This window comes from Xenopus tropicalis, chromosome 7, assembly GCF_000004195.4.
Source record: "Xenopus tropicalis strain Nigerian chromosome 7, UCB_Xtro_10.0, whole genome shotgun sequence".
Lineage (NCBI taxonomy): Eukaryota > Metazoa > Chordata > Amphibia > Anura > Pipidae > Xenopus > Xenopus tropicalis.
In genome coordinates this window covers 70,230,517-70,255,440 of record NC_030683.2, presented here as the reverse complement: position 1 = coordinate 70,255,440, position 24,924 = coordinate 70,230,517, and the positions used below count along the sequence as shown (strand labels likewise).

Below are 24,924 nucleotides of genomic sequence, written 5' to 3'. Positions count from 1 at the left end.
CATTGAAAACACTTGTAATTAATACTCTGTATACATCTCAAGTAATAACTGCAAATCTCAGATGTTTTGTGTTTTTTTTTTTGCTTTTGGGGAAAAATTCAGCATGTCCAGACCAGTTTGCTTGCAAGAGTGGACGCTGTATCAGATTGGACCAGAAGTGTGATGGATGGAATGACTGTGAAGACTTCAGTGATGAAAAGAGTTGCAGTAAGTATCCATGTTTTTATGAGCATATTAATAATTCTTTTTTTTTGAAGGTTAAATGAATGCAGAATCTTCCACTGAGTGGCAATTAATATAATCTGTTGGGTTCATAAGTCTTAATTTAAAGGTGAACTACCCCTTTAATTTACTTTTTGTATGATGTAGACATTCATATTTTGTCTCTTTGCAGTTGGTTTTCATTTTTAATTTTTTTGTGGTTTTTCTCTAGCAACAATTGAACTTAGTAGTGGTTTAAATAAGAGACAGGAATCAATAGCAAAGGGCATAAATAAAAGGAGAAGAAATATAAAAAGTAACAATAAAAATAAAATTGTAGCCTTACAGAGCAAAAGTTGTTAAAAATTGAACTTTCTCCCTTTTTTAGCATGCACAGCACTGCAGTTCCGCTGCACAAACAGTAAGCTCTGTAAGCCCAGTTACTTTGTCTGTGATGGGGTGAATGATTGTGGAGACAGCAGTGATGAACTCGCATGCCGTAAGTACTTTATCTGTTTATTTTTACATGGAAATGACAGACTCTAACCTAACTAACCATTTAATTCTGCTAGTCATTTTTATTCAGAAAATAGTTAGCAATGGTTATTTTTTTTAATAATTAATACATTTTCCATGTGTGCTGTGAAGACGTATATTTTATAAAAATGTATTTAGATGAACAGTCTTTTAATGCTAGAACTATGCAAGGAGCAGCATAGCTTTTACAGGAATGTTTTACACACCTCAAATGTGTAGTTTTATTTTTGTCCTCTTAACATTATTATCCTACAGAATGCCCTAATAACACATATAAATGTGGCAATGGCAAGTGCATTCCAGAATCCCAAAAATGTGACCGGACAGATAACTGTGGGGATGGCTCTGATGAAGCAGAATGTGGTCGGGGTAAGCACATTATCTAGTTCAATTTGATAAGAAAAAAACTGTTGCTGAGATAAATATATCTCATGAAATTGATGCTGGCCAATTATGTGATACAGGTACATCACTTAAGGGTTTATGTAAAAGTTTGAGCTCGTTTTTGGACTTTTATGCACAATGGTATCTCATTTTGTTGTGACAAAAATTATGAATGAAAAAAAAAAAATACCTTAATAATTGGAATCAAATCTCGCCATAATGATGCAATATTATCTTGCTGCTGTACTGAGTGTCAGTTAATTGTTTTCCAGTTTTAAGCACAACCTGTACAGAATATACCTACAAATGCAAGAACAATCAGTGCATAACTAAGAAGAACCCAGAATGTGATGGGGAGAATGACTGCAGTGATGGCTCTGATGAGATCTCTGCTAAATGCAGTAAGTGATGGGGAGGCTTTACACATTCAGAATCAAGTTTTCACCAAGTTTTTTTGTGCTTAAAACAATTTTAAATGAGAGTTTCTGAAACATTGCATCTAAAAAGCGAGTTTCTGTTGATGTCAATGGAAAACAACTTCAGGTTGTTCCAAGCATTTCCAAACAGATATACCTTTAAATTCCTATACATTTTTACATACTTTTTTTTTTTTTTTTACAACTTTATTTTTATTTTAATATTCCTGAATTCCTGTAGATAGTAATTGTGTACAGATTGAACACAGCTGGTTTTATAAAACTAAATGTGATGTTGCTTTCAACATTAGTTTGTATAAAGTTGATTTAGTTGAATTATATACTGCATTTTTTACTTTTTTACTAGCCTGTTTATGTATTGCTCTGTTTGTGTTTTTCTTTAAGATTGCGGTAAACGTCCATTTACAAAGAAATCAAGAATTGTTGGTGGTGTGAATGCAGACACTGGAGAGTTTCCCTGGCAGGTCAGCTTGCATGTAAAGGGCAATAAACATACATGTGGAGCCTCCCTGGTTTCTCCTACAATGTTGATTTCTGCTGCTCACTGCTTCCAGGATGATCAGTCAATGAGGTATGAATCTGCTTCATACATGTTCAAGACAATTTCTAATGCATGCAGACTGTGCTGCTATGCAATTCATGCAGCAAAGCCTTAGGATAAATCTTCATATTTTCTATACAAGGTATATTCTATTAATAAAGGCTTTAGCAAACCTCTTAGGCTATATTTAGCAAGAATAATTGTATTTACTTTTGTATTAGTTACATAGTTACATAGGGTTGAAAAAAGACCAGAGTCCATCAAGTTCAACCCATCCAAGTAAACCCAGCACACACAAGCTATACTTACCAAACTATACACTCACATACATAAACTATATATACAACCACTAATACTAACTGTAGATATCACAATAGCCTTGGATATTCTGCTTATTCAAAAACTTATCCAGGCCCCTCTTAAAGGCATTTACAGAATCTGCCATTACCACATCACTAGGAAGGGCATTCCACAACCTCACTGCCCTCACCATGAAAAACCATCTAAGCTGCTTCAAATGTAGGCTCCGTTCCTCTAATCTAAAGGGGTGACCTCTGGTGCGTTGATGCCTATAATCCCCTCTAATGTACTTGTACAGAGTAATCATGTCCCCTCGCAAGCGCCTCTTTTCCAGAGAAAACAACCCCAACCTCAACAGTCTAACCTCATAGCTTAAATCTTCCATCCCCTTTACCAGTGTAGTTGCACGTCTCTGCACTCTCTCCAGCTCATTAATATCCTTCTTAAGGACTGGAGCCCATAACTGCTCTGCATACTCAAGGTGAGGCCTACCAAGGACCTATAAAGAGGCAAAATTATGTTTTCAACCCTTGAGTCAATGCCCTTTTTTATATAAGACAGAACTTTATTTGCTTTAGTAGCCACAGAATGACACTGCCTGGAATTATCAACTTATCTACAAAAACCCCTAGATCCTTCTCAATTAAGGATACCCCCAACACATTACCATTCAGTAGATCAGTGCTGTCCAACTTCTGGGGTGCCGAGGGCCGGAATTTCTCTAGCATATATGGTGGAGGGCCGCTAATGGAAGCCAGTTGTGGCCACTCCCCCATTTTAAACCACGCCCACTCCAAACCACACCAATTTTATCACAATGGTTGCTGCAGGGATATCAACCATCATTCATATGTTAAAGAATTATATTATGTCATATTAAGACACACCCTTAAATCCATATGCCTCCTCCTCCCCTGTGGATAGCACAGCAACCCCCAGCATATAATTACACACCTTAGGGACCATTTAATGGCTATTTCCAACTGCTAACAAACTCCCAGAACAAACCCCTGCCAGGTTCACCTCCCACAGGCAGCATAGGGTAGGCAGAGTATGGCACACACAGGCAGCATAGGGTAGGCAGAGTATGGCACACACAGGCAGCATAGGACAGGCAGAGTATGGCACACACAGGCAGCATAGGGTAGGCAGAGTATGGCACACACAGGCAGCACTCTGCCTGTCCTATGCTGCCTGTGTGTGCCATACCCTCCCTGCCCTATGCTGCCTGTGGGTGCCATACCCTCCCTGCCCTATGCTGCCTATGTGCCATACTCTACCTGCCCTATGCTGTCTATACACAGGCAGCATAGACCATGCAGTACATACAGTGTCTGAGGTGTGAAGAGGTGAACAATGTGGATGATACATGATTCATGATACAGCCTGAGCCTGAGGTGTGAACACTGCAGGGGTTGAACAATGCAGAGAGTAAAAGGTGTGAAAAACACAGGGGATTACATAATTAAACAATACAGGGGGATTACAGCCTGAATCTGAGATGATAACCATGCAGGGGTGCAGTTAATCAAAGTACTGATACCATTTAAACCTAACACAAAGTTAAGCCATCAAAGCAGCCAGACAGGTGGGGGGCCACACAGAGGGGGGTCGAGGGCCGCCAGTTGGACAGCAGTTGGTCCAGTTTGTGTTTATATTATTTCTACCAAATGCATAACTTTGCACTTGTCAACATTGAACCTCCTTTTCCAGTTTGCTGTCCAGTTTTCCAATTTTGTCAAATCGCTCTGCTAACTTGAATGCTTTAAAAGCATGTTTTTTCTTACCAACCTCGACACTAACACTTTTATTCAGCCATAAAGGTTTTGCTTTTCGATGCCTCTCCTTGCTTACAAGGGGAATATACTGTTGTGTATACCTGTAAAACAATGTTTTAAAGATGTTCCATTTTCCTTCTGTGTCTAACCCTATGAAAAGCCTTTCCCAGTTGACACATTGCAGAGATGCCCTTATACTAGCAAAGTCTGCTCACCCACACAAATGTTAGAGATGAGTTCAGTGTTATTAGATATTACCAGGTCCAAAATAGAGTCATTCCTAGTAGGTTCTTGAACCTCCTGAAATAAAAAGTTTAGCATATATACAAACCTACTAGCTTTTTCTGACTTAGCCACCCCATTACTCCAGTCAATGTCCGGATAATTAAAGTCCCCCATAATAACAACTTGACCCAGTTGTGTAGCCTCCTCCATTTGCAACAGTAGCGCTGGGTCACATCCTCCTCATCTATATGGGGTGGTTTATAGCATACCCCAATTATCATTTTCTTTGTGACCTTCAGCCCTACTGAAATTTCTACCCAAAGAGATTCAACATTTTCATTGGTAATGTCTTTATTACATGGCTTTAAATCTGACTTTACATAAAGACAAACCCCTCCACCCTTGTTAATCTCTCTGTCCCTCCTAAAAAGTGTGTAACCATTTAAATTCACGGCCCAGTCGCATTTTTCATCCCACCAGGTCTCAGTGATACCAATTAAATCATAATTTTCAATACATGCAATAGCCTGCAGCTCCCCTAATTTACCCGTCAAGCATCACACATTAGCCAGCATGCAGCGGAGATTATTACTTCTCCCTCTGATGTTTACATTAGCTAACGGAGAGTTAGAGCTAAGGTGAAAATTAGTTTGTTTCCCTTGTAACAATGGAAGCTCCTTATCTGATAAACTATATGCCCCCCTCACTCCTCCCCCACTGCCCCGTCTACACTAGCTTTCCCATAAAACTCTAGCTCACCCACCCCCTCCTTGTCTAGTTTAAACACTCCTCCAGCCTCTTAACCATTCTCTCCCCTAGCACAGCAGACCCCCTTCCATTGAGGTGCAATCCGTCACGGCTGTATAGATTGTACCCCAAAGAAAAGTCAGCCCAGTGCTCTGGGAACCCAAACCCTTCCTTCCTACACCAAGACTTTAGCCACGCATTTAGCTCCCGCTGTCTCCCTAAACTTGCACGTGGCACCGGCAAAATTTCCAAAAAAACGACATTGTGGACCTTTCCTTAATCTTAGAGCCTAGATCCCTGAACTCACTCTTTAAGTTCCTCCACCTACCGTTCATTTTGTCGTTAGTACCGATATGTACCAAGACAAGCCGGTTCATGCCCAGCCCCTCCCAATAATTTGTCAACCCGATCAACCACATGCCGAACCCTGGCACTAGAAAGACGGCAAACTGTTCGGTTGAAGCGATCCGCTTGACAGATTACCCTGTCCACTTTGCTAATGATCGAATCCCCTATAACCACCATCTGTTTAGGCCTAGCTCTGCTCTCCTCCCCACCACTACTAGAGAAACCGGTCTCCCGGCTGTTAGAGAGATCAGCCTCATCTAGAACCGCCAGACCAGAGTTCACACTCCCATCTTGTTCACACAATCTGACAAATCTGTTGGGATGCGCAAACCCTGGAGCAGCCTCCCTCTTCCTTTTCCCCACACTAGATTGGCTAACTGTCACCCAGCTTACTGCCTTATCATCCTTTCGCTGCTCCCCTCCCCCCAAACTATCTGACCCCGCTAGCTCTTGCTCAGTAAGCAAGAGACTTCTCTCAAGATTGTCAATCAAACACAGTGTTGCAACTTGTTCCTCTAGGGCTCTAATGCGAGCCTCTAAAGCAGGGCTGTGGAGTGGGTAGATAAATTCTCCGACTCCTCAGTGTCTGATACTTCCGACTCTGACTCCACGACTCCGACTTCTCTGTTTTTAATATGCTAATGTATTTTATACATCCAGGAAGGGGCAGGGGGGAAGGGGCACTTAAAACAAAACTGAACTGATAATAAACTGATAGACAATTTTATCTATACTCCTACTCCTAATGATTTCCCTAGAATCCCATAGTCATGTTTACAGTTGAAGCTAACATTACAGCTCAATTACAGCAGTTTTTCAAATGTTTTAAAGCTTCAGTCTTAGGGCTCTGGCACACGGGGGAGATTAGTCGCCCGCGATAAAACTCCCTGTTCGCGGGCGACTAATCTCCCCCGTGTGCCAGAGCCCTTAAACTATTGACTATCCATTCCCTTCATGTATACAAGTATTTCTAGTCCTGCAATTTTTTTTTACTTAATTAGTTATCAGTGAGAGTTAGGCTAGGTTTACAGTGGGCATTGTGTTCCCTGTAACAGAGGAACACGACGCAGTGGAGACGCAGTGGACCTTAACTGTGCGTTACGTCCCATTTAGTGAAGCATACTGTCAATGAAAAGCATGCTTCATGGTCACTCAACGTGTTCGTTTATGCACTGCGTGCATTGGGCTTTATTCTTAAAGCAGAGAAGTAATTAATTATGACTGTTTGTGAATTGGGACATTTAAACTCGCTTTATTTTTTATTTTTTTATTCCCATTTAAATTTAGTAGAAGTTGGTTCATTTTTTTCCAACTCGACTCCAGGTACCCAAAATTGCCTCCGACTCCACAGCCCTGCTCTAAAGTGGCAACTGTTGTTCCACAACTGCATACATGTGGCAGGCTGTGCACTGTGTCAGACCTTCAATGTTGCTGCCACTCATTCTCCCAGTTACAGAAACAGTTAACCAGAAATAGGTAAAAAAGACTTGAAATAAATGCAAACTTAGTACCTTGTTTTAAACTCCCTTAGTTTGTAACTCCTGTGTTTATAACTCCACTTACAGAGCCCCCACCTACTCCTGTGTTTATAACTCCACTTACAGAGCCCCCACTTAAAGAGCAATCACTTACAGAGCACCTACCACCAGAGCAAGCTCCACTGGAGTGCCAGTAGGTCTATTTATACAGTCTGTCCAGGTAAACTTATCAAACCCCACCAACCTCAAACTGAGGGTAATTACAAAGGAATGTAACTTCTGGTAAACCTGCTGTAAGCCTTATAGTTCACCAAACTTTGTAAATTATCATCAAAAACAGCAAATACTTTTGAAAATATTAAACCCAACAGTTAAAAAACACAAAGATTTTGAATATAGTTAATAAAAAATACTTATCCCTTTTTTGTTGAAATGAAAAGCAAGTTGATTCCACCAGCCACCAGCCTGTTAGTAAGTGTAGGTTGTCCCATAGTGCTCCCATACTCTCTTACTTTGGCAAAGGCACTCTCTCTTTCACCAACCTTACAGTCAGAAATAATGTTAATACTGTATAATAAAAGGGGAAAAAAAGTTCCCTGTAGGCTGTTGTACACATGGAGCATACCTCCGGGCCGAAAAGCATTACACATCTTTTTCTGCAGTTTCCAGCAATTGAAAGGGAAATGTGTTAAACCTAGAGTTTTAGCCCAGAACTACTTTTGTACATTTTCTGGATGAAACTTATCCTTAATATAGAGGTTCTGGTAGGCCTGGATTTTCAATCTGGGCAAGTCCATGCATATATTATGTCTAACAACCCACAATGTTGTGTAATTTTTTACATAATACATTCAGGGGTTGACCTCTTTGGAATTGCCTTGCATGCTAGTAAATTTCATTTAATTGTGATTCAAGATGGAGTGTGGATTCTAAAAATAAAAAGCATCAGATGCAAGCTATGGAGGCCTGTGTGTGCACATGGGAACTCCTTGGGCTGATTTGCCGATTGTCCACTTAACCGTAATGACCAGTTTGCGTACATGCAGTATAGGAAGGGTCAGTTATTTATTGTACTTGAATTTTAATATAAACAGAGATGATGCTTTACATATGTGTAAGGGGAGTGCTATATGTATATTTATTTCCTAATATGTCCATTTTCTCAAACCTGTCTTTCTCCTTAACAACTGTACATAAAAACTGTTCTGAATGTTCTCACTAGATAAACTCTCCAGAAGTCAAACCGGTATAGTCAAAGCAAGAATGTTAATAAAGATTGCTTAGTTTTGGATTTGTTTTGAAAAACTCACCAGCACACCCTGGCTCCTCTAAAAGAAAAAACTTTAGCCTGGTGCCCGTTATCAAGAGGGAACGGCAGCCTCCAATCCAATCTCGAACAGCATAGATACTGGCACAGCGAGGCAATTATAAGCAGGTAAAACCTGCATGTTTATTTAGTGCAACACAGTAACGTTTCGGGGTGAACAAAAAAACAGACAAAACCTGACGAAGGGGTTCACCCCGACACGTTATTGTGTTGCACTAAATAAACGTGCAGGTTTTATCTGCTTATAATTGCCTTGTTGTGCCAGTATCTATGCTGTTCGAGATTAATAACTGTTTAACATTCACTATCATTTAAATACCTGTGTGATTTTGAAGAGTACTAGTCTTGTAATATGAAAATGTAAAAGACCCAAATATCCACCTTTTTTTTTTTTTTTTTTTTTTTTTTAAATAGGTATTCAGATGCCTCCCTATGGACAGCATACCTGGGCTTGCATGATCAAGCTCAACTCAATAGCAAGGATGTTGTGGAACGAAAGATAAAACGTATTATGGCACATATAGGCTTTAATGATAATACTTATGATAATGATATATCTGTTCTGGAGCTAGAAAAGCCTGTTGACTATACCGATTTTATCCAGCCCATCTGTATTCCAGAAAGCACACATGACTTTCCTGTAGGAAAACCTATATGGGTTACAGGTTGGGGTGCCTTAAAGGAAGGAGGTAAGGTGGATTCCTTTTAAAAGTCTAACAACTATAATTATATTTACTATTATTATTGTGACTCCATAATTCTCATTACTAAATATATCTATCTATGTAGTGCTAGACACTTGTTTCAAACCTTTTGATCCAGCATGTGGGTGGCCATACTGGGCAAATTTCTGCATATTTTGGTGATCTCTCAAAACAATTGTATTGTTGGGGCATATGGGTGGATGAAAGGTAGTGGCGATGGAGAAAGTCACAGAAATTTACATGGTTGAGATCAGCACACCAAGGGAATGAAATGCTCTAAAAGACAGAATATTATCAGGGCAAAGGCTTGCTGAAGTAGTAAAAGCAATATAATCGGTGGAAATATACCAAAAAGTTTCATAGTGTGTGATAGACTAATAATTATTGATACTTTCATTACACAGGTGGTGCAGCTGTGATACTTCAAAAGGCAGAAATCCGAATTATAAACCAGACTGAATGTAATAAACTTCTGGATGGTCAGTTAACTCCCCGCATGCTGTGTGCTGGCTTTGTTAGCGGAGGAATTGATGCCTGCCAGGTGATTTCATTAAAATATTTACTCCACTAAAATAAAGCCCTATATGCAGTGCTATTTACCACCTGTATTGAAAGCAGAGTCCAAAGCTCTCTGTATTGATAGTATAATTAACTATTTTTTGCCAGGAATGACATTTGCTATATTTTGCACCTTGTGTTCCATCTGTTCCAGCCAAGGCTGCATTTCCCACAATGTTTGCACACTAATGCCATTCTCCGTCTTTAAGTTAATCATGCAAGTCATTGTAGAAAATAAATGCTTGGCTGGAGGAGAGTCGACTGCTGCAACATTGATTCAGTGGTTCATGTAGTCAGGAGCAGTGCAGAGTATACCAAGAGCAATTACATTTACAAATGTTTAAACATTTGTATTTTTTTTTAACATTTGCAATTGCTGCATATTGGAAAGTTGTTTAAAACTTCAATTTCATTAAAGGAGAAGGAAAGGCTTAGTCACTTGGGGGTGCCAAAATGTTAGACACCCCCAAGTGACTTTAATCGCTTACCTTGTACCCCGGGCTGGTGCCCCTGTTAGGAGAAAACAGCACCAGCCCGGGGTACCTGTAGCGCAGCGCTTCCTCCTTCCGGCTTCGTTTTTCAAGGACTAAACGACAGGCGCATGCGCAGTAGAGTGAAAAGCCGACTTCTCTGTTAACGTTCGGCTTTTCACTCTACTGCGCATGCCCGTACACTGAAGAAGGAAGCGCTGCAGGTACCCCGGGCTGATGCTGTTCTCTCCGAACAGGGGCACTAGCCCGGGGTAAAAGGTAGGCAATTTAAGTCACTTGGGGGTGCCTAACATTTTGGCACCCCCAAGTGACTTTGACTTTGCTATTCCTTCTCCTTTAAATTACTTTCATTACTTCATACTTTGTTATGCAAAATATCTTATTTGGGTTTACAGTGCCTATATGTGTCTAGTTGTACAAGTTTGAAGACAATCTAACTTCTTCTAAATAAACTCCTCCAATTTCACCATTTTTACTTTACTATATTACTTATTTCTATTTTTGTTTTGTTAATGAAAACTGGAATAATTTTAATTTTAAATCACCAGGGGAGAGTATATTTTATGATTCTGCTAAGCTTTAAAGGAGAAGGAAAGGTAAAAACTAAGTAAGCTTTATCAGAAAGGTCTATGTAAATACAGCCATAAGCACTCACAGAAACACTGCACTGACTTCTCTGTCAAAAGATTAGTTGTGTCAGTTTTCCTCAACCAGAGACACTCTTTGCTTTCTGCTCTTTCCTGTTCCCCCCTCCCTGGAGAATGCTAACAACTCACTCCCCCCCTTAGGAATGTGGATCTGAGCCAATCAGCAGGAAGCTGACTCATAGGGGGGAATTCACAAAAGTGGTGATATTGAGACAAAATAAAAGTGGAGATAGATTTGTCGGATTTTCCACCTAATTCACAAACATCTATCTCCACTTTTGTGAATTTGTCTTTTAAACAGACAGTTTTCAGATTTTGTAATTTTCCCGACATTTTTTTTTATGAATTTTGCCTTTAGCTCTTAGTAAATCTGTCGATGCCATCAAACCCAGTCCCACATCTACAGCAGGATTTTGCATTTCATATGCCATTTGTCATTTCACATTGGGGGCATTTCCTGAAGGGTAATTTTAGTTTGCCCAGGGAAACTATACATCATTTTTTTAGGACAATTGGGCTTTCTAATGTTTTCTATATTTCTGTGTAATTCCACTCCTGTAACAAGATTTAAGGGTCTAAATACCTTCATCTCCAGCTCCTACTCATTACTGGTCGGCAGCAATCCGGCCCACACACCAACATGCCCAGTTAATAGAGGTCCAACAAGACTAGGGCCCACTGAGTTTTTATCCAGTGCCCTCTTGGGGGCGGTCCAATTCTGTACCTCAATATCCCAGTTTGGGTGCCAGTGTGTATGTGCTGTTTGCTGATCACCAAGATGGCTGCTGGGAAAAGGTGGGGACCAATGCTGTTAAGCAGCTCTGTAGTTCTGGACATGCTATGGGGGCACAGATAAGTTGGGGCAAATGTCAGTGACGTGATTAAAGAGGGGGCACTGCAGCTAAAACTAAAAATTTGCCTGGGAGGCTTTACTTTTCCTTTTAATAAAAATGTTTACGATATATTCACACAAAATGTTATTATTGCCTCATTGATTAAGCTAAAACTAGCATAATCATGCAAATGTGAGGTAAAAACTTTTTATATATAAGATATAAATTCAACTTTTTTTTTAATCAGTGTTTTACTTGTTTATAAAATGTTAATGAGGCTTTTTGCACCTATTGTTCTAGGGTTAGACAGAAACTTGTCCCCTAACAATAGGCTGCTAATCCCCATTAATATGTTAATGATCCCCTAATGGGGCCCCTACCTTAGGTGTGAAATGGAGACTGGGGGAAACAATCAAAACAGAAAAGCTTAGAATTGGTCTGACAGAGTTTCACTGAGCTTTACTCCATTTTGAAAATGTCGGGGAAAAATGTCGTTAAAACGTCGTATAAATGTCGTTTAAACAACAAATTCACAAAAGTGTCTGTAAACTGTCTTTCTTTCACCAAAAACGGAAAAGTGGCGGTTGAGTCGGAATTTAGACGGATTTCTGTTTGTGAATCTGGAGAAAGTGTTTTCCACCAGTTTTTCCACCACTTTTACACCAAAAAAGGGCTACCTCCACTTTTGTGAATTCCCCCCATAGTCTTACACACTGAGCATGTTCACTTGGTCTGGGTGTCTGTGCAGGAGTGAGGCATTATGGGAACTTTCTTTACACAGCTCAGCGGTTTTTCTTCCTGTTTGGGTTCAGATCATCTGAACGGGAGAAATATGTGGGGAGACTTAAGGGCTCTATTGAGACAACTGAAGGTATGCCTGCAGCTTGAGATTAACTCTTTATTAGCCTTTCCTTCTCATTTAAATGTAAGTTAAACAGTGATAGTGACATATTGCAGTTGTTTTATTGAAGCCTAATTTATGAAGATAAAAAAAAAAGTCCTTCCCTCCCATTTAAATACAAGGGTCGCTCTTCCTTTCCTGGCTGAGACAGTGACACTGGAACCATGACACAAAGCAAAAATGGTCAAAACCTATGAATGAATTGATGAAAACTTATTTAGAGTGGTCCTCTGAGTTCTTTTACAGTTTACTAAATACAAACAAAAAGTTAATGTAAACTCTTTATTTTCAGTGAGTTTAGGGAGGGATGCAGAAGGGAAGAGGGAGAGGGCAAGAATAAAGGATGAAAACTGACAATATGATGATATATAATCAATGCAAAACACCAGATATAAATTGGAGTAAGTGATATTAGTTCATCTTTTGGGATGGATCCAAGTGTAATGCAAAGACCTGATAAGCTTGAGCAAAACCAACTGAAATTGTGTCTTCAGGCAAAATGATTCATGTACAGCTTATTAGCTGAATGTAGCTGCACCAGAAATGCTCTTTCTGCAGCCAAAGATGAAGGAATGTCAGAGTTCAGGAATGTTTTTAATATTGACTTTATGGCAATCATGGTAATAATGGGTCATTGCAGGTTTTAACCAGTGCAGTGATTCTGCTTGTAATTGTTATTGGAAAAAGGCTCACCTGTTATGGTAGTTTATTTTAAAACAACTACAAGTTAAATAGAAAATGTAATCTATATTTTTGTTCATTGTTTAGGGAGACTCTGGAGGACCCTTGTCTAGTGTGGAGCTTAACAACAAGGTGTACTTGGCTGGAATTGTCAGTTGGGGAGAAGGATGTGCAAGAAGAAACAAACCTGGAGTCTACACAAGAGTCGCTATGATGAGAGACTGGATCAGGGATAAAACTGGCCTGTAATGGAAATCCAGCAAATATGAATATTTAAACACAGAACATTTGTTTTTGTTTTTTTTTACATGTTTTGTTTTTAAAAAATACTTTTCTGGAGTGTAACATAACTGGTCAAGAAATTCTGCAATAAGACAAGAGGAGGAGCTTTGAGCCATTTCTTTCCTCAGTCTCTTCGTGCATACCTTACTGTCAGTTGGCACTTTTAATGATTATTTGTTGACCTACATACTGGAAAAGGACTTAATACATCAGTTAAAGGATTGGAAAATTTTTCAGTCTTGAACCTTGTTTCTATCAGGGAGAAATCTCAAAGATGCCTTGTAGTAAGATGTGCACTCCAGTTTGGAAATTTGCTAAGAAATAGTGGGGACAAGGAGCTGCAATAAGGAAGTGCAATGTAAACCTGAACAGTCCTTTAACTGAACTACGAAACAAATCCACTGTTTTATGTCACTGTGAGCTTTCAGATCATTTTATAAACCTTTTTTTTTTTTATAAAATGTTACTAAATTTGGAATTATAGAATGTAGTTGTGTTTGTGTAAGTTTATAAAATCAGTTTGTTACTGAACAGTATATAGAACAACTGATTGTCTTTTGGGCAGTGCGTGCGTGTGTGTTTGTGTGCTTTCAAAAATACTGAAAGTGCTGCAGTTTGCCTTAAGTTTGGTTGCACAGTTCATTTTCTTTTGCTTTATTAACTTTTTTGAGGGTATAGGGCTAAAAGCTGGTTATTCCTTGGAATGATTAGGTGGACACGTTAGTCTGTTAAGTTGATGTCTAGACTTCCTATGAGAAAATTCAGAACTAGACCTCTGTTTTGACAAAATTCAGTTAAAACAGTTTATAGAAAACACTTCTGTTGCACTTCTGTTGTAGCAAGACATTATGTACTGATTTACTGAATGACTTTGCACTTATAGCAGTGGTAAACAAGACTAAGTTATAAGACAGTGTTCTTGGCTCTCCTTCCCCCGTGGCCCTTTAGAAAGTACAATCAATTGCTCCAGTCTCAGGCCCTTAGGCCCTCTAAAGCTTCAGTCTAAGACACTGTTGAAAATACTGCATTTGACTTATGCTGTCTGTCAAGGATCCTCTCATCCTGTGTGCCTATTTATGAAAAAAAGCTTCTAAATGGAATAAAAGTACGAAAAAGTGGGAGTGGTTGTTATTCATGAGAGACCCTTATTAGTCACTGAGAAATACTGCTGATCATGAAAGTACCAGCATGGAAAATACTATGGAAAGGCCTCAGCCCACTGAGAAATAACTTATCTAAAGGGTTAGAATCTAAAAAGATTTAGTCTTATAATATTAGTTAGAGGGTGATTTTTAACATTTTTGTATATACATTTCCAGCATTTAACACTCGGGGGACTTTCCAAGTCTTGTGTAGATAAATAAAATATTAATATGTTTCATATTGACTATTTTAAATTGTACCAGAATGCCAGACATTTTAAAGTTAAAATAAGGATTTAGTTATAAACACTTATTAATGTATGTTTTATTAGGCTGTTCAACTGTGTAAAGTTACATTTTCTTGAGTAAACTTTTATTCAGTTGTTGCCTGAAAGTTCTCTTAAAGAGCCCAACAGCACACATCTCTTTTCCTTTAGGCTCCTTTTGTGTATTTCTACAGCTGAAATCTGCTGCTTTCTGGTCAAAAGTGAATCTCCACCCTCCCATTCCTCAGCTGAGGAAGTAAAACTCTGCAGGTCGGACAAACATGGGCATATATTTTATTTACATTTTGCAAGGCATATGTGGCATTGTGGGGCATTTAGAGAAATCTTAGGCACTTTTTAATAAAAGTTTAACTTCTCCTTTGAAAACACTGGCTAATAGTGTAAAGCTATGAACCCTGCTGTAAAAATGTAAGGTTTTGTAATGACTGGACTCTTTGTAAATTGTTCCTTCTAATATTATGGCTGTGAATATACATTGTTAACCTTTTAATTACAATTTGTTTCCCAAATGAGGGTTGGCATTGCCAAAATGTGCCTTTTGAGAAATGTAGAAATATTGCGTTAATAAAGGAATTTTTGGGTATTTTATTTAGATTCTTGTGGTAGTATGCGTGGGACTCTATTAAATAGCTACTCTACTTAAATAGCTTTTTCACTAAGATTTAGTACAACCTCATTAATTATCGTTTTTGTAAAATCTTTGCCATTTATAAGAGGACCAGAAGTTTCACATCAACCATTAAATGTTCAGTTAGCCCTGGTGCCCAAAGCCAGTACAGGTATGGGACCTGTTATCCAGAATGTTAGGGACCTGGAGTTTTCCGGATAAGGGATCTTTCCATAATTTGGATCTCCCTAAGTTTCTGAACTTTCTGGATAATGGGTTTCCGGATAATGGATCCTATACCTGTAGTAGCAAATAAAAAACAAAGGACCCAGTTTTCTTAATAACAAACAGTTGACAATGAAATGCATGAATTGTTTACCTAGTTTATTTCTAAAGGAAGGAAATTTGCAGTTTTATTCAAATGTAAGAGAGAAAAATGTCAAATGTGTATATGATGCTGGTTACATGGTGGCAACCTTTTCACTTTGGCCAACAAAAAGTTAAAATTGTTTGCTAAGCATTTAAAAAGCGCTCATTTTCAAAGGACAACATACAATTAAAATAAATTTTAGGGCTGTTCTGGAGACCATATCACATGATAATATGGTGGATAATCCTATTTTACATTACATTTAATATTCCTTTAATAACTGGATTATAACACAATATTTATTAAATCAAATCTTCAAACAGATGCTATAAGTGAGTTTCTTCCTTTTTAGCCCTGTCATATTGCTAAAATCACAATTGAAAAGTGCCACAAATAGCAAATCGGATTTTTGTATTTGCTGAAAATTTGCTAAAATGTTTAGTGACAATCTAGAACCATATTTTCCATACTTTTTCAAATTTGTGTAGTTTGATGTTAAGCAATGCTAAGTTTTTCTATCTCTATTGTAGGAGACAAAGGTGTCCATTTTGTTGCCATCAGGCATCTGGTTGTTAGAGACAATCTATAGAGAGAATGTATTCATTTAGTTATTTTTCCTGTTTTAATAGGGGAGAAATTAAAGGTCATACTATGTTTAATAAAAATACTACAGATGACTGGACTATTGGGAGCAGGGAACTATTAGTCAAGGTAGGTTACCTGTTTCATGTGTTACTAATAATGGAGGCCTAGGTTAAAGAAACAGTAACACCAAAAAATTAAAGAGTTTTAAAGTAAATAAAATATAATGTACTGTTGCCCTGCACTGGTAAAAGTTGTGTGTTTGCTACAGTGACACTACTATAGTTTATATAAATAAGCTGGTGTGTAGCCCCGGGGGCAGCCATTCAAGCTAGGAAAAAGGAGAAAAGGCACAGGTTACATAGCAGATAACAGATAAGCTCTGTAGAATACAATAGTGTTTTATCTGTTATCTGCTAAGTGCCTGTGCCTTTTCTCCTTTGAATGGCTGCCCCCATGGCTACACAGCTGCATTCTTTATATAAACCATAGTAGTGTTTCTGAGGCAAACACACCAGTTGTACCAGTGCAGGGCAGCAGTGCATTATATTGGAATTTCTTTTATACACTTGAATTTTTTGGTGTTACTGTTCCTTTAACACGTCAGGAATAAACTTTTTATTACCAGATAAAAAAATTATTTTTCTGCTCCAAATCGACTATTTTGGGATTCAGACGAACCCCCGATCTTTCATGAATGATTCTGCCAAATACTAAACCAAATCCTGATTTGCATTTGCAAATAAGGTGATTAAAGGAACAAAGAGAACTGTGCGCTTCACACCCGGTGAAAAATGTTTAACTTCTGTGTTTTTAAGGCGTCTGATTTGGTTTAGCCTGGCACATGGATTCGCTCAATCCTGACAAAAAAGGCCGAATCCTGAAATGAATGCTGGATTCCCTACTAATAAGGCTATAAAATTTTATTGTTTCAACTTTTTTTGTTTTACTTACATTTCTATTCAGACCTTCTTCTGTTTTTCTCATTCAAACCACTGCCTGGGTGCATGGGTAAATTGGACCCAAAAATTTTAAACTAGAAGATGCCTAGCATAAAGCTAAATTAAAAAAAAAAAGTTAATTGAAGATTATTTTAGGTTGGGCATATGCCAAAAAAGGTGTTTAAACACCATCTGAAATTCCTAAAGTAAGCATATTTGTTCTTGTTTTTAGTTTTCTCATATGCAGGGATCATTTCCCCACCCATCCTTATGTTCATGGAATGATCTAACCCTCCCTCGCCTTATTTAATTATGAAGTGATGGATTCTGGGACTTTGCTCTCCAGAGATCTGGTCACACTGCACTCGCACATCAAGGCACACACGCACTTCCTTGCCTGTGCTATCCAAAGTTCCATGTTGTTGTAGAGACCCCAAACATGCTGCTTTAATAATGTGTTGTTTCTGGAAATTATTTTCACCCTTACAAAATCCATTCTTAAGATGATCAGCCTGTAGCCCAATGCATTGGGCAGGTGACATGTTTTTCCTCAGAACAAAAACCATTTAACACTTTTAATCAGTAATGGAAAGTTGCTTAAATTTATTTTTTTTGCATTAGGAAAATGTTTGGGTTTACACTCTGTTTAAAAAGGAGTTAAGTGGTAGCTATGGGTTCTTTCTGCTATATAACCTGAATGCAGTGTAAGTGCAGTGTAAAAGAATGCTGCTGGGACTTGGGTTGTACTGACATGGGCATTTGTTACAGCTGTGTTGCGGAAAATCTTATAAGGTGCATGATTTGCACATCAGGGGTTTTGCCTGCAGATGGCAGTACTTCCATACATTTGGTTAACCTGCACTTTCATGCTCATAACATTTCCATAAAGACCTGCCTGTGTATATATTATACTATGAGCAAGTGAGCATTCTGCAGGCAAGTTGTCAATATCAGCAATACACAAGATGCTAATCTTCCTCAAAATGGAAATCCTCTGAAAAAGTGTGCATAACTTTAGTATATCTAGTATAAATAAATTTAAAGCAACTGGACTTGTTAAGTAATCATTGAAGACGTTTCACTACTCATCCGAGCAGCTTCTTCAGTTGAACTGAAGAAGCTGCTCGGATGAGTAGTGAAACGTCTTCAATGATTACTTAACAAGTCCAGTTGCTTTAAATTTATTTATACTAGATATACCATGACCTGGATGAATGAAAATCTTCATAGACATAACTTTAGTATGTTTTTTTCTGGAGTTAGTAAATATTCTGTTGCTTAGATCCAGGATGGATACTTGGGGGCTGATTTACTAATCCACGAATCCGAATGGGAAAAAATCGAATTGGAAACAAACATTTTGCGACTTTTTCCTATTTTTGTGATTTTTTTCGTCTGCGTCGCAACTTTTTCGTAGCCGTTGCGACTTGCGCGAATTGTCGCAACTTTTTCGTATTGAGCACTAGTAAATGGCGGGCAAACCTTTCAGATTTTTTTGTGGCGGCTACAAAAAAGTCGCAACAATTCGTGCAAGTCGTAACGGCTACGAAAAAGTTGCGATAATTTACAAAAAAGTCGCGACGGCGATGAAAAAATCGCGAAATACCGATCATTACGAAAAAAATGCATTCGGACGCTTTCGATCCGTTCGTGGATTAGTAAATCGGCCCCTTAGTGTCCATTGGGTCATTTTGTGTGACCATTATAAGAAATGGTAATTACACCAAGTATCATTGACTGCTATTGCTATTGCTATTTCATGCAAGAGTCCTGCTTGAGGGTTTATTGATTTAATTCCTAATCATTAGAAAGTCAATAAATAATTGTGCTAGGGGTAGGAAGAAGAGGCAGAAGTTTTAGATACATTATTAAAAGTGGCAGTTTTATTAAAGTGTCTGTGCTAGAGTCCTGTGCAGAACCAGTTTTTGAGACCTGGACCAGTGGCCCATCAGAGTTGGGCAGGGGAAAAAAAAAGTTTTAAATATTTTTAAAGGAGTAAAATATAACATAGTTAATATAAGATAAGGAATATAACGGCCTACAACCTGACACGCAGACCTGCATCTATACCTGCATCTAAATATCCTACCTGCAGGGAACCCACTTTTGTGTTGTTACCTGACCCTCTACAGGACCCGTCTGTGCCCCTTTTCTAAAACCACACATTCCCTACTTCTCTCTGTCCCTGTACACTTAGGTCTGTTCTTTACCTGCTACTTTACTCAGGCATAGATTTAACTGAATGTTTGGGGTAAAGGCAAGCAAGCAGGGGGTGTGGTTTTAAAAAAGAGGGGAAGCACCAGAGCCAGGCAAGCAGTACTGGTGCCTGCAGCATCCCTCCACCCCAGCTACTCCTCTCCCACCCTTGGTACTGCCTGCTCATTCACTATCCATTAGAAGTGTAATCCCCCACCTTTAAAAGAACAATGACACCCAAAAATGTGTTTTAAATTATTTAAAATATAATTTACTGTTGCCGTGCACTGGTAAAATTTGTATGTTTGTTTCAGAAAGACTAATATAGTTTATATCAGGGGTCCCCAAATGTTTTCATCCATGAGCCACGCTCAAATGTAAAAAGAGATGAAGAGCAACACAAGCATGAAAAATTATCCTGTGGGTGACAAATATGGGCCCTGATTATCTATTGGTAGTCACTATGACTACTAGTGGACAAATAGACTACAGGAGGCTTTGTTTTGCAGTACACATGGTTTTGAAGCAGCTAAAGCAGGGGTAGGGAACCTATGGCTCGGGAGCCAGATGTGGCTCTTTTGATGGCTGCATCTGACTCACTGCCAAATCTTTAATAAAAAATAACGGGGGGGGGTGTGGCCTGCGCTCGGCGGATAGACGACGTGTTCTAAGCCGTAGAACACGTCTTCTATCCACCGAGCACAGGCCACGCCCTCAGGGGCGATTCCGGACATATCGCCGCCTGCGGCGGCTCCTGGATGCCGCCCCCCCCCGCTCCCCAGCGCTTACCTTCTGAGTGCAGGAGCGGGTCCGGGGGCGGTGAGATCGCTAGTGCAGAGAGCGCAATTGCTCCCCTTTGCCGCCCCTGGTAACTGGGGCGCTTCTGCTGCCTGATGGCAGAAGCGCCCCTGCACGCCCTTCTCCGCATCCGCCATCCTTGGCACCCACCCTACCTTGCCCCTGCGCTCGGCGGATAGAAGACGTGTTCTAAGCCTTAAACCACGTCTTCTATCCGCCAAGTGCAGGCCACGCCCTCCTCCGCATCACATCTGGCATCCTTGGGTCCCACCCTACCTTGCCCCGCAGCATCCGCGGCCAATCATATTGTATGGTTCTCACGGAATTACATTTCAAAATATGTGGTGTTTATGGCTCTCTCAGCCAAAAAGGTTCCCGACCCCTGAGCTAAAGCTTCAAGCCGGGAATTCAAAAATGAGCACCTGATTTGAGGCCACTGGAAATAACATCCAAGGAGACCCAACCCCACATCTCTGCTGCCTGCCCCCGCTTCTGGCCTAACAGGGCACCAGATTTCTGTATGTTATATGTCTGAGCTGAGACAATTTCTTCTATTATGTAGTAAATAAATGATGCTGCTTTCTGAGTGCTATGTGCAGTACGTGTAATGTATTATAGCATACCAATTGCTCTGCAAACATGGAATCCACATCTGGAGTTCAATGATTGATGAAAGTATTTGTATGGCAGATGTTAACTAATATGCTCAATGTAATATAGCAAAGGATTCACCACTATGTGGCTATTCATAGAACTGTAATAGTAGCGTGGCTTCCATGATCGTGTTTTATGTGTCTGTGTGTGATTACTCATGTTGAGCTAATAGGGAGTATCCTACAAGGTTTTAATCTGTACAATGAAGCCAGGAATTATTATGCAGGCCTCCAATATAATTCTATACAAAACCATGCTCTACACTTCAACTCCACTACAACAAATAACACTAACTATGAAAGAAAACCACAAGAGAAATGCAGTACAGTAAAATTAAGATAATGGGAGTCATTTACAAAGACCCTGGACAAAAGTGTGCTCAAGCAGAGAGAACTTCTGCTCAGGGACTGGCAACTCTAGCCAAGCAAGGTGCAGAGCACAATGTTGGACACTGCAGACAAGCCCTGTCCTGTACCTACAGTAGGGCAAATGCTAAGTGCAGAGATCTTGTGCGGCCATCACCACCCCCTAATTTGCAAGCCTAATTGATGCACAAATTAGTTAGTAGTTAGAAGGGGAGACCTATATGCCTGTCACTCCCCATGAGTACAGAACTGCTAAATGTAGGCAGAGCTGTATTCATGGAGGTGGCCGCAGGTCCCGGTGCTCTAAAATGTAGTGCAGAGACCTGTGGTAATTCATTTAGGCAGTAAGTTGTTTGAACTTTGTAAAACACAATATTTATTACCCAAAATTATCCTAACCCAATAAAACCAAGGCAGTACCAAAGGATGGGTGCCTCCAAACAAAAATCAATCTGATCTTCAAATACTATAAAAGGACAATATACAATGGTACTGTGTATAGTACAATCCAGAGCTTGATGCACTCTGTTAATTATAAAAGTACATCATATAATGCAGTGATAATCAGATAATGGCAAAGACTGTGATATTATATATTAGCTTATTATCACTTAGTAAAAGCCCCATTCTGGCCATGGAATCAGTTGGAAATTCTTTGGATGTGTTTAGGCCAATAAACATGGGGTTTATCAGATCATCAACCTACTTCAGTTGATATTTCTAATATTAAATCTCTGTCATAAAGAATTATGCACTGGTTCATGAAAAACCTCTCATACACATTTTCAAACTATCCCAACATACTGCAGAAGCCCATCCCAAAAATAGAAGAGCCCAGTGTAAGCCATGCAAGAGACAGGGAAAAGCTACTTCTGGCATCTGGCAAAAAGTTCACAACTCTCACTGTGCAAATCTTTTATTGCACCTATTAAAATAGCTGAAGGCTAATCTCTGTTTAGCCTGTGAGTGTTATGTAGCATTAGCAGCTGCATTGTCAGTGTCAATCTATCCCAGGTTACTAATTTCAGTCAATTTTATATTTTTAAATTCAAGACAATTTTGCTGACTGCTACAATCCAAGTTGTTTCACCACAGACCTATTTAACCAGTGTGCAACTGTGAAATGACCGGGCAGCAACCTGATGATTCAGATAAAAGGATACATAGTTTGCCCCAATTTGTGTTTTGGATGCTGTTATTACTTGGTGAACTTATTTGCAAATCTTGTTAAACCTTCTATTTTAAAAAGCCTGTGGTATTGGGGATGCTGAGGTGCCTGCCACCAAACTGTTGCAAACTTTGGGCCTTGCCATCATACTGAATGTGGTAGAACAAACCTTCCTGATTACAAACAAGGTTTTGAGCTGTATTAAAAGGGGTATAGATTCACGGGAGGAGGGTGTTATTCTTCCCCTTTACAGAGTGCTGGTAAGGCCCCATCTAGAATATGCTGTTCAGTTCTGGTCTCCAGTGCTCAAACGGGACATTATTGAGTTAGAGAGGGTCCAGAGAAGGGCAACTAAGCTGGTAAAGGGTATGGAAAGTCTCAGTTATGAAGAAAGACTGGCCAAGTTGGGTCTGTTTACACTGGAGAAGAGGCGCTTAAGAGGTGACATGATAACTATGTATAAATATATAAGGGGATCATATAATAACCTTTCTAATGTTTTATTTACCAGTAGGTCCTTCCAACGGACACGAGGGCACCCACTCCGTTTAGAAGAAGGGAGGTTCCGTTTAAATATTCGGAAAGGATTTTTTACTGTGAGAGCTGTGAAGTTGTGGAATTACCTCCCCGAATCAGTCGTGCTGGCTGATACATTATATAGCTTTAAGAAGGGGCTAGATGGATTCTTAGCAAGTGAGGGAATACAGGGTTATGGGAGATAGCTCTTAGTACAAGTGAGGGAATACAGGGTTATGGGAGATAGCTCTCAGTACAAGTGAGGGAATACAGGGTTATGGGAGATAGCTCTTAGTACAAGTTGATCCAGGGACTGATCCGATTGCCATCTTGGAGTCAGGAAGGAATTTTTTCCCCTCTGCGGCAAATTAGAGAGGCTTCAGATGGGGTTTTTTTGCCTTCCTCTGGATCAACTAGAAGTTAGGCAGGTTATATATAGGCATTATGGTTGAACGTGATGGACGTATGTCTTTTTTCAACCCAACTTACTATGTTACTATGTTACAAATGGACAGGTTCCCCAGTATGGGACAGGTCAAAAGCTAAGGCTAATGGCTACAGGCAGATAAAATACAATGTGTGCCATAAACCTTAGGGCTTGAATTATCAGGTTTAAGGCAAATTAAAATCACCCCATCATTGTTGTTTCGGGGTGGAAATTCTTGTTTGGGTCAGTATTTGCAATTGATATGGACCCATACTGGGTGCATTAACATTTTCCAGCATGCATTGGTTATTAGCAATTGTACACTTTAATATTAGGAACTGGACCATCTCTATGTTATCTCTACTGAGGCAATTGTTTGTGGGTACATTTAGAGAAAGATTTACTACAGTAGTAGGAATTTTTAGGTGTATTATTGTGGACTTTCTATGTTTGCATAGACAAACTTTTTCTTGGAAAAAGAGTGTAGACTTTTTAAATCACTCAGAGCTTCACCTTCCCAGGAAATGCCTCAATATATACAATATGGTATGATGTTGTTAAATATTAAGATAAACCTAATTATGCCTCCCCAGGCATTTTGAAACAACTTATACAAAATACACATGTATTAAGTTAACAGGAAAATAGCTGGTGACCACTGGGCCATTCCTCCATGCCCAGAGTGACCCAATAGGATGTCCCATTTTGTGGGTTTTGAATCATTGAATCATTGGTCGATTCTGTTTTGTGGCACACATGCATTAGACCTGATTTTGTCAAGTTGGGGGTTGGATTACATCCAGTCCAGCCTGTAAAGTGTTTGGGTTTTTTGCATTTAGTCCATTCTGGGGTCCTGCTGTTTTCTATGCTGCCAGATGTGGGGAAAGCAAGGGTTACAATTACACCTCTTCTTGCAATGTGCCCGAATGTCTCTGCAGCTCTGTACAGTTTTCAGTGTCTCCATTGGGAGGGGCAATTGTCAGTTCGTTTTGGGCATGTCATTAGATATAACTACTGTGTGGGATGGTCTTCTTAAACAGTCTTTCAATTCCTCTATATATAGAAGTTCTATGTCGCTGCATCTGTTCTTGGCTCTTGTCTGACACAAATCTGTATTTTGCTTGTAAGTGAATTGACTTAGGTTGTGTTTCAGAATATACATGGTAATGTTTGGATCAACATGCAAAATCCAGGCTATGATGTTTCAATTTATAAAACTTTACCTTCAGATTATATGCCTGCAAAATGAACTTTTTTGTGTGTAGCAACTCCCAATAATGCAAAATTGTGAATGAGAAATGAAGATAGTTTTATTATTATCTTTTACTTATAGCATTTAGCTGGATAAATCAAGGTGAGGAGAAATTTGGTGGTATGATTTATATATTTCAGAATAATAACTTGTGATATTTTGTCTTTATCATAATGCATGTAGATGGCTATAAATGATATAAAGATCTAATGATGATAG

The 24,924-nt window shown here is 39.3% G+C and overlaps 1 protein-coding gene across 2 annotated transcripts in view; it reads left to right on the top strand.

The window, feature by feature from the left end:
* st14 (suppression of tumorigenicity 14) overlaps positions 1–15,417 on the top strand; it is a 41,891-nt gene extending 26,474 nt beyond the window's left edge. Inside the window, exons 12-19 of one of the 2 annotated variants that reach the window (XM_012966443.3) lie at positions 103–207; positions 590–700; positions 994–1,107; positions 1,395–1,523; positions 1,944–2,130; positions 8,718–8,992; positions 9,412–9,548; positions 13,206–15,417. In XM_012966443.3, coding sequence (XP_012821897.2) covers positions 103–207; positions 590–700; positions 994–1,107; positions 1,395–1,523; positions 1,944–2,130; positions 8,718–8,992; positions 9,412–9,548; positions 13,206–13,367 — 1,220 coding nt within the window. In that variant the 3' untranslated portion in view covers positions 13,368–15,417. 2 annotated transcript variants of the gene reach the window in all.
* The last annotated feature ends 9,507 nt before the right edge of the window (positions 15,418–24,924 follow it).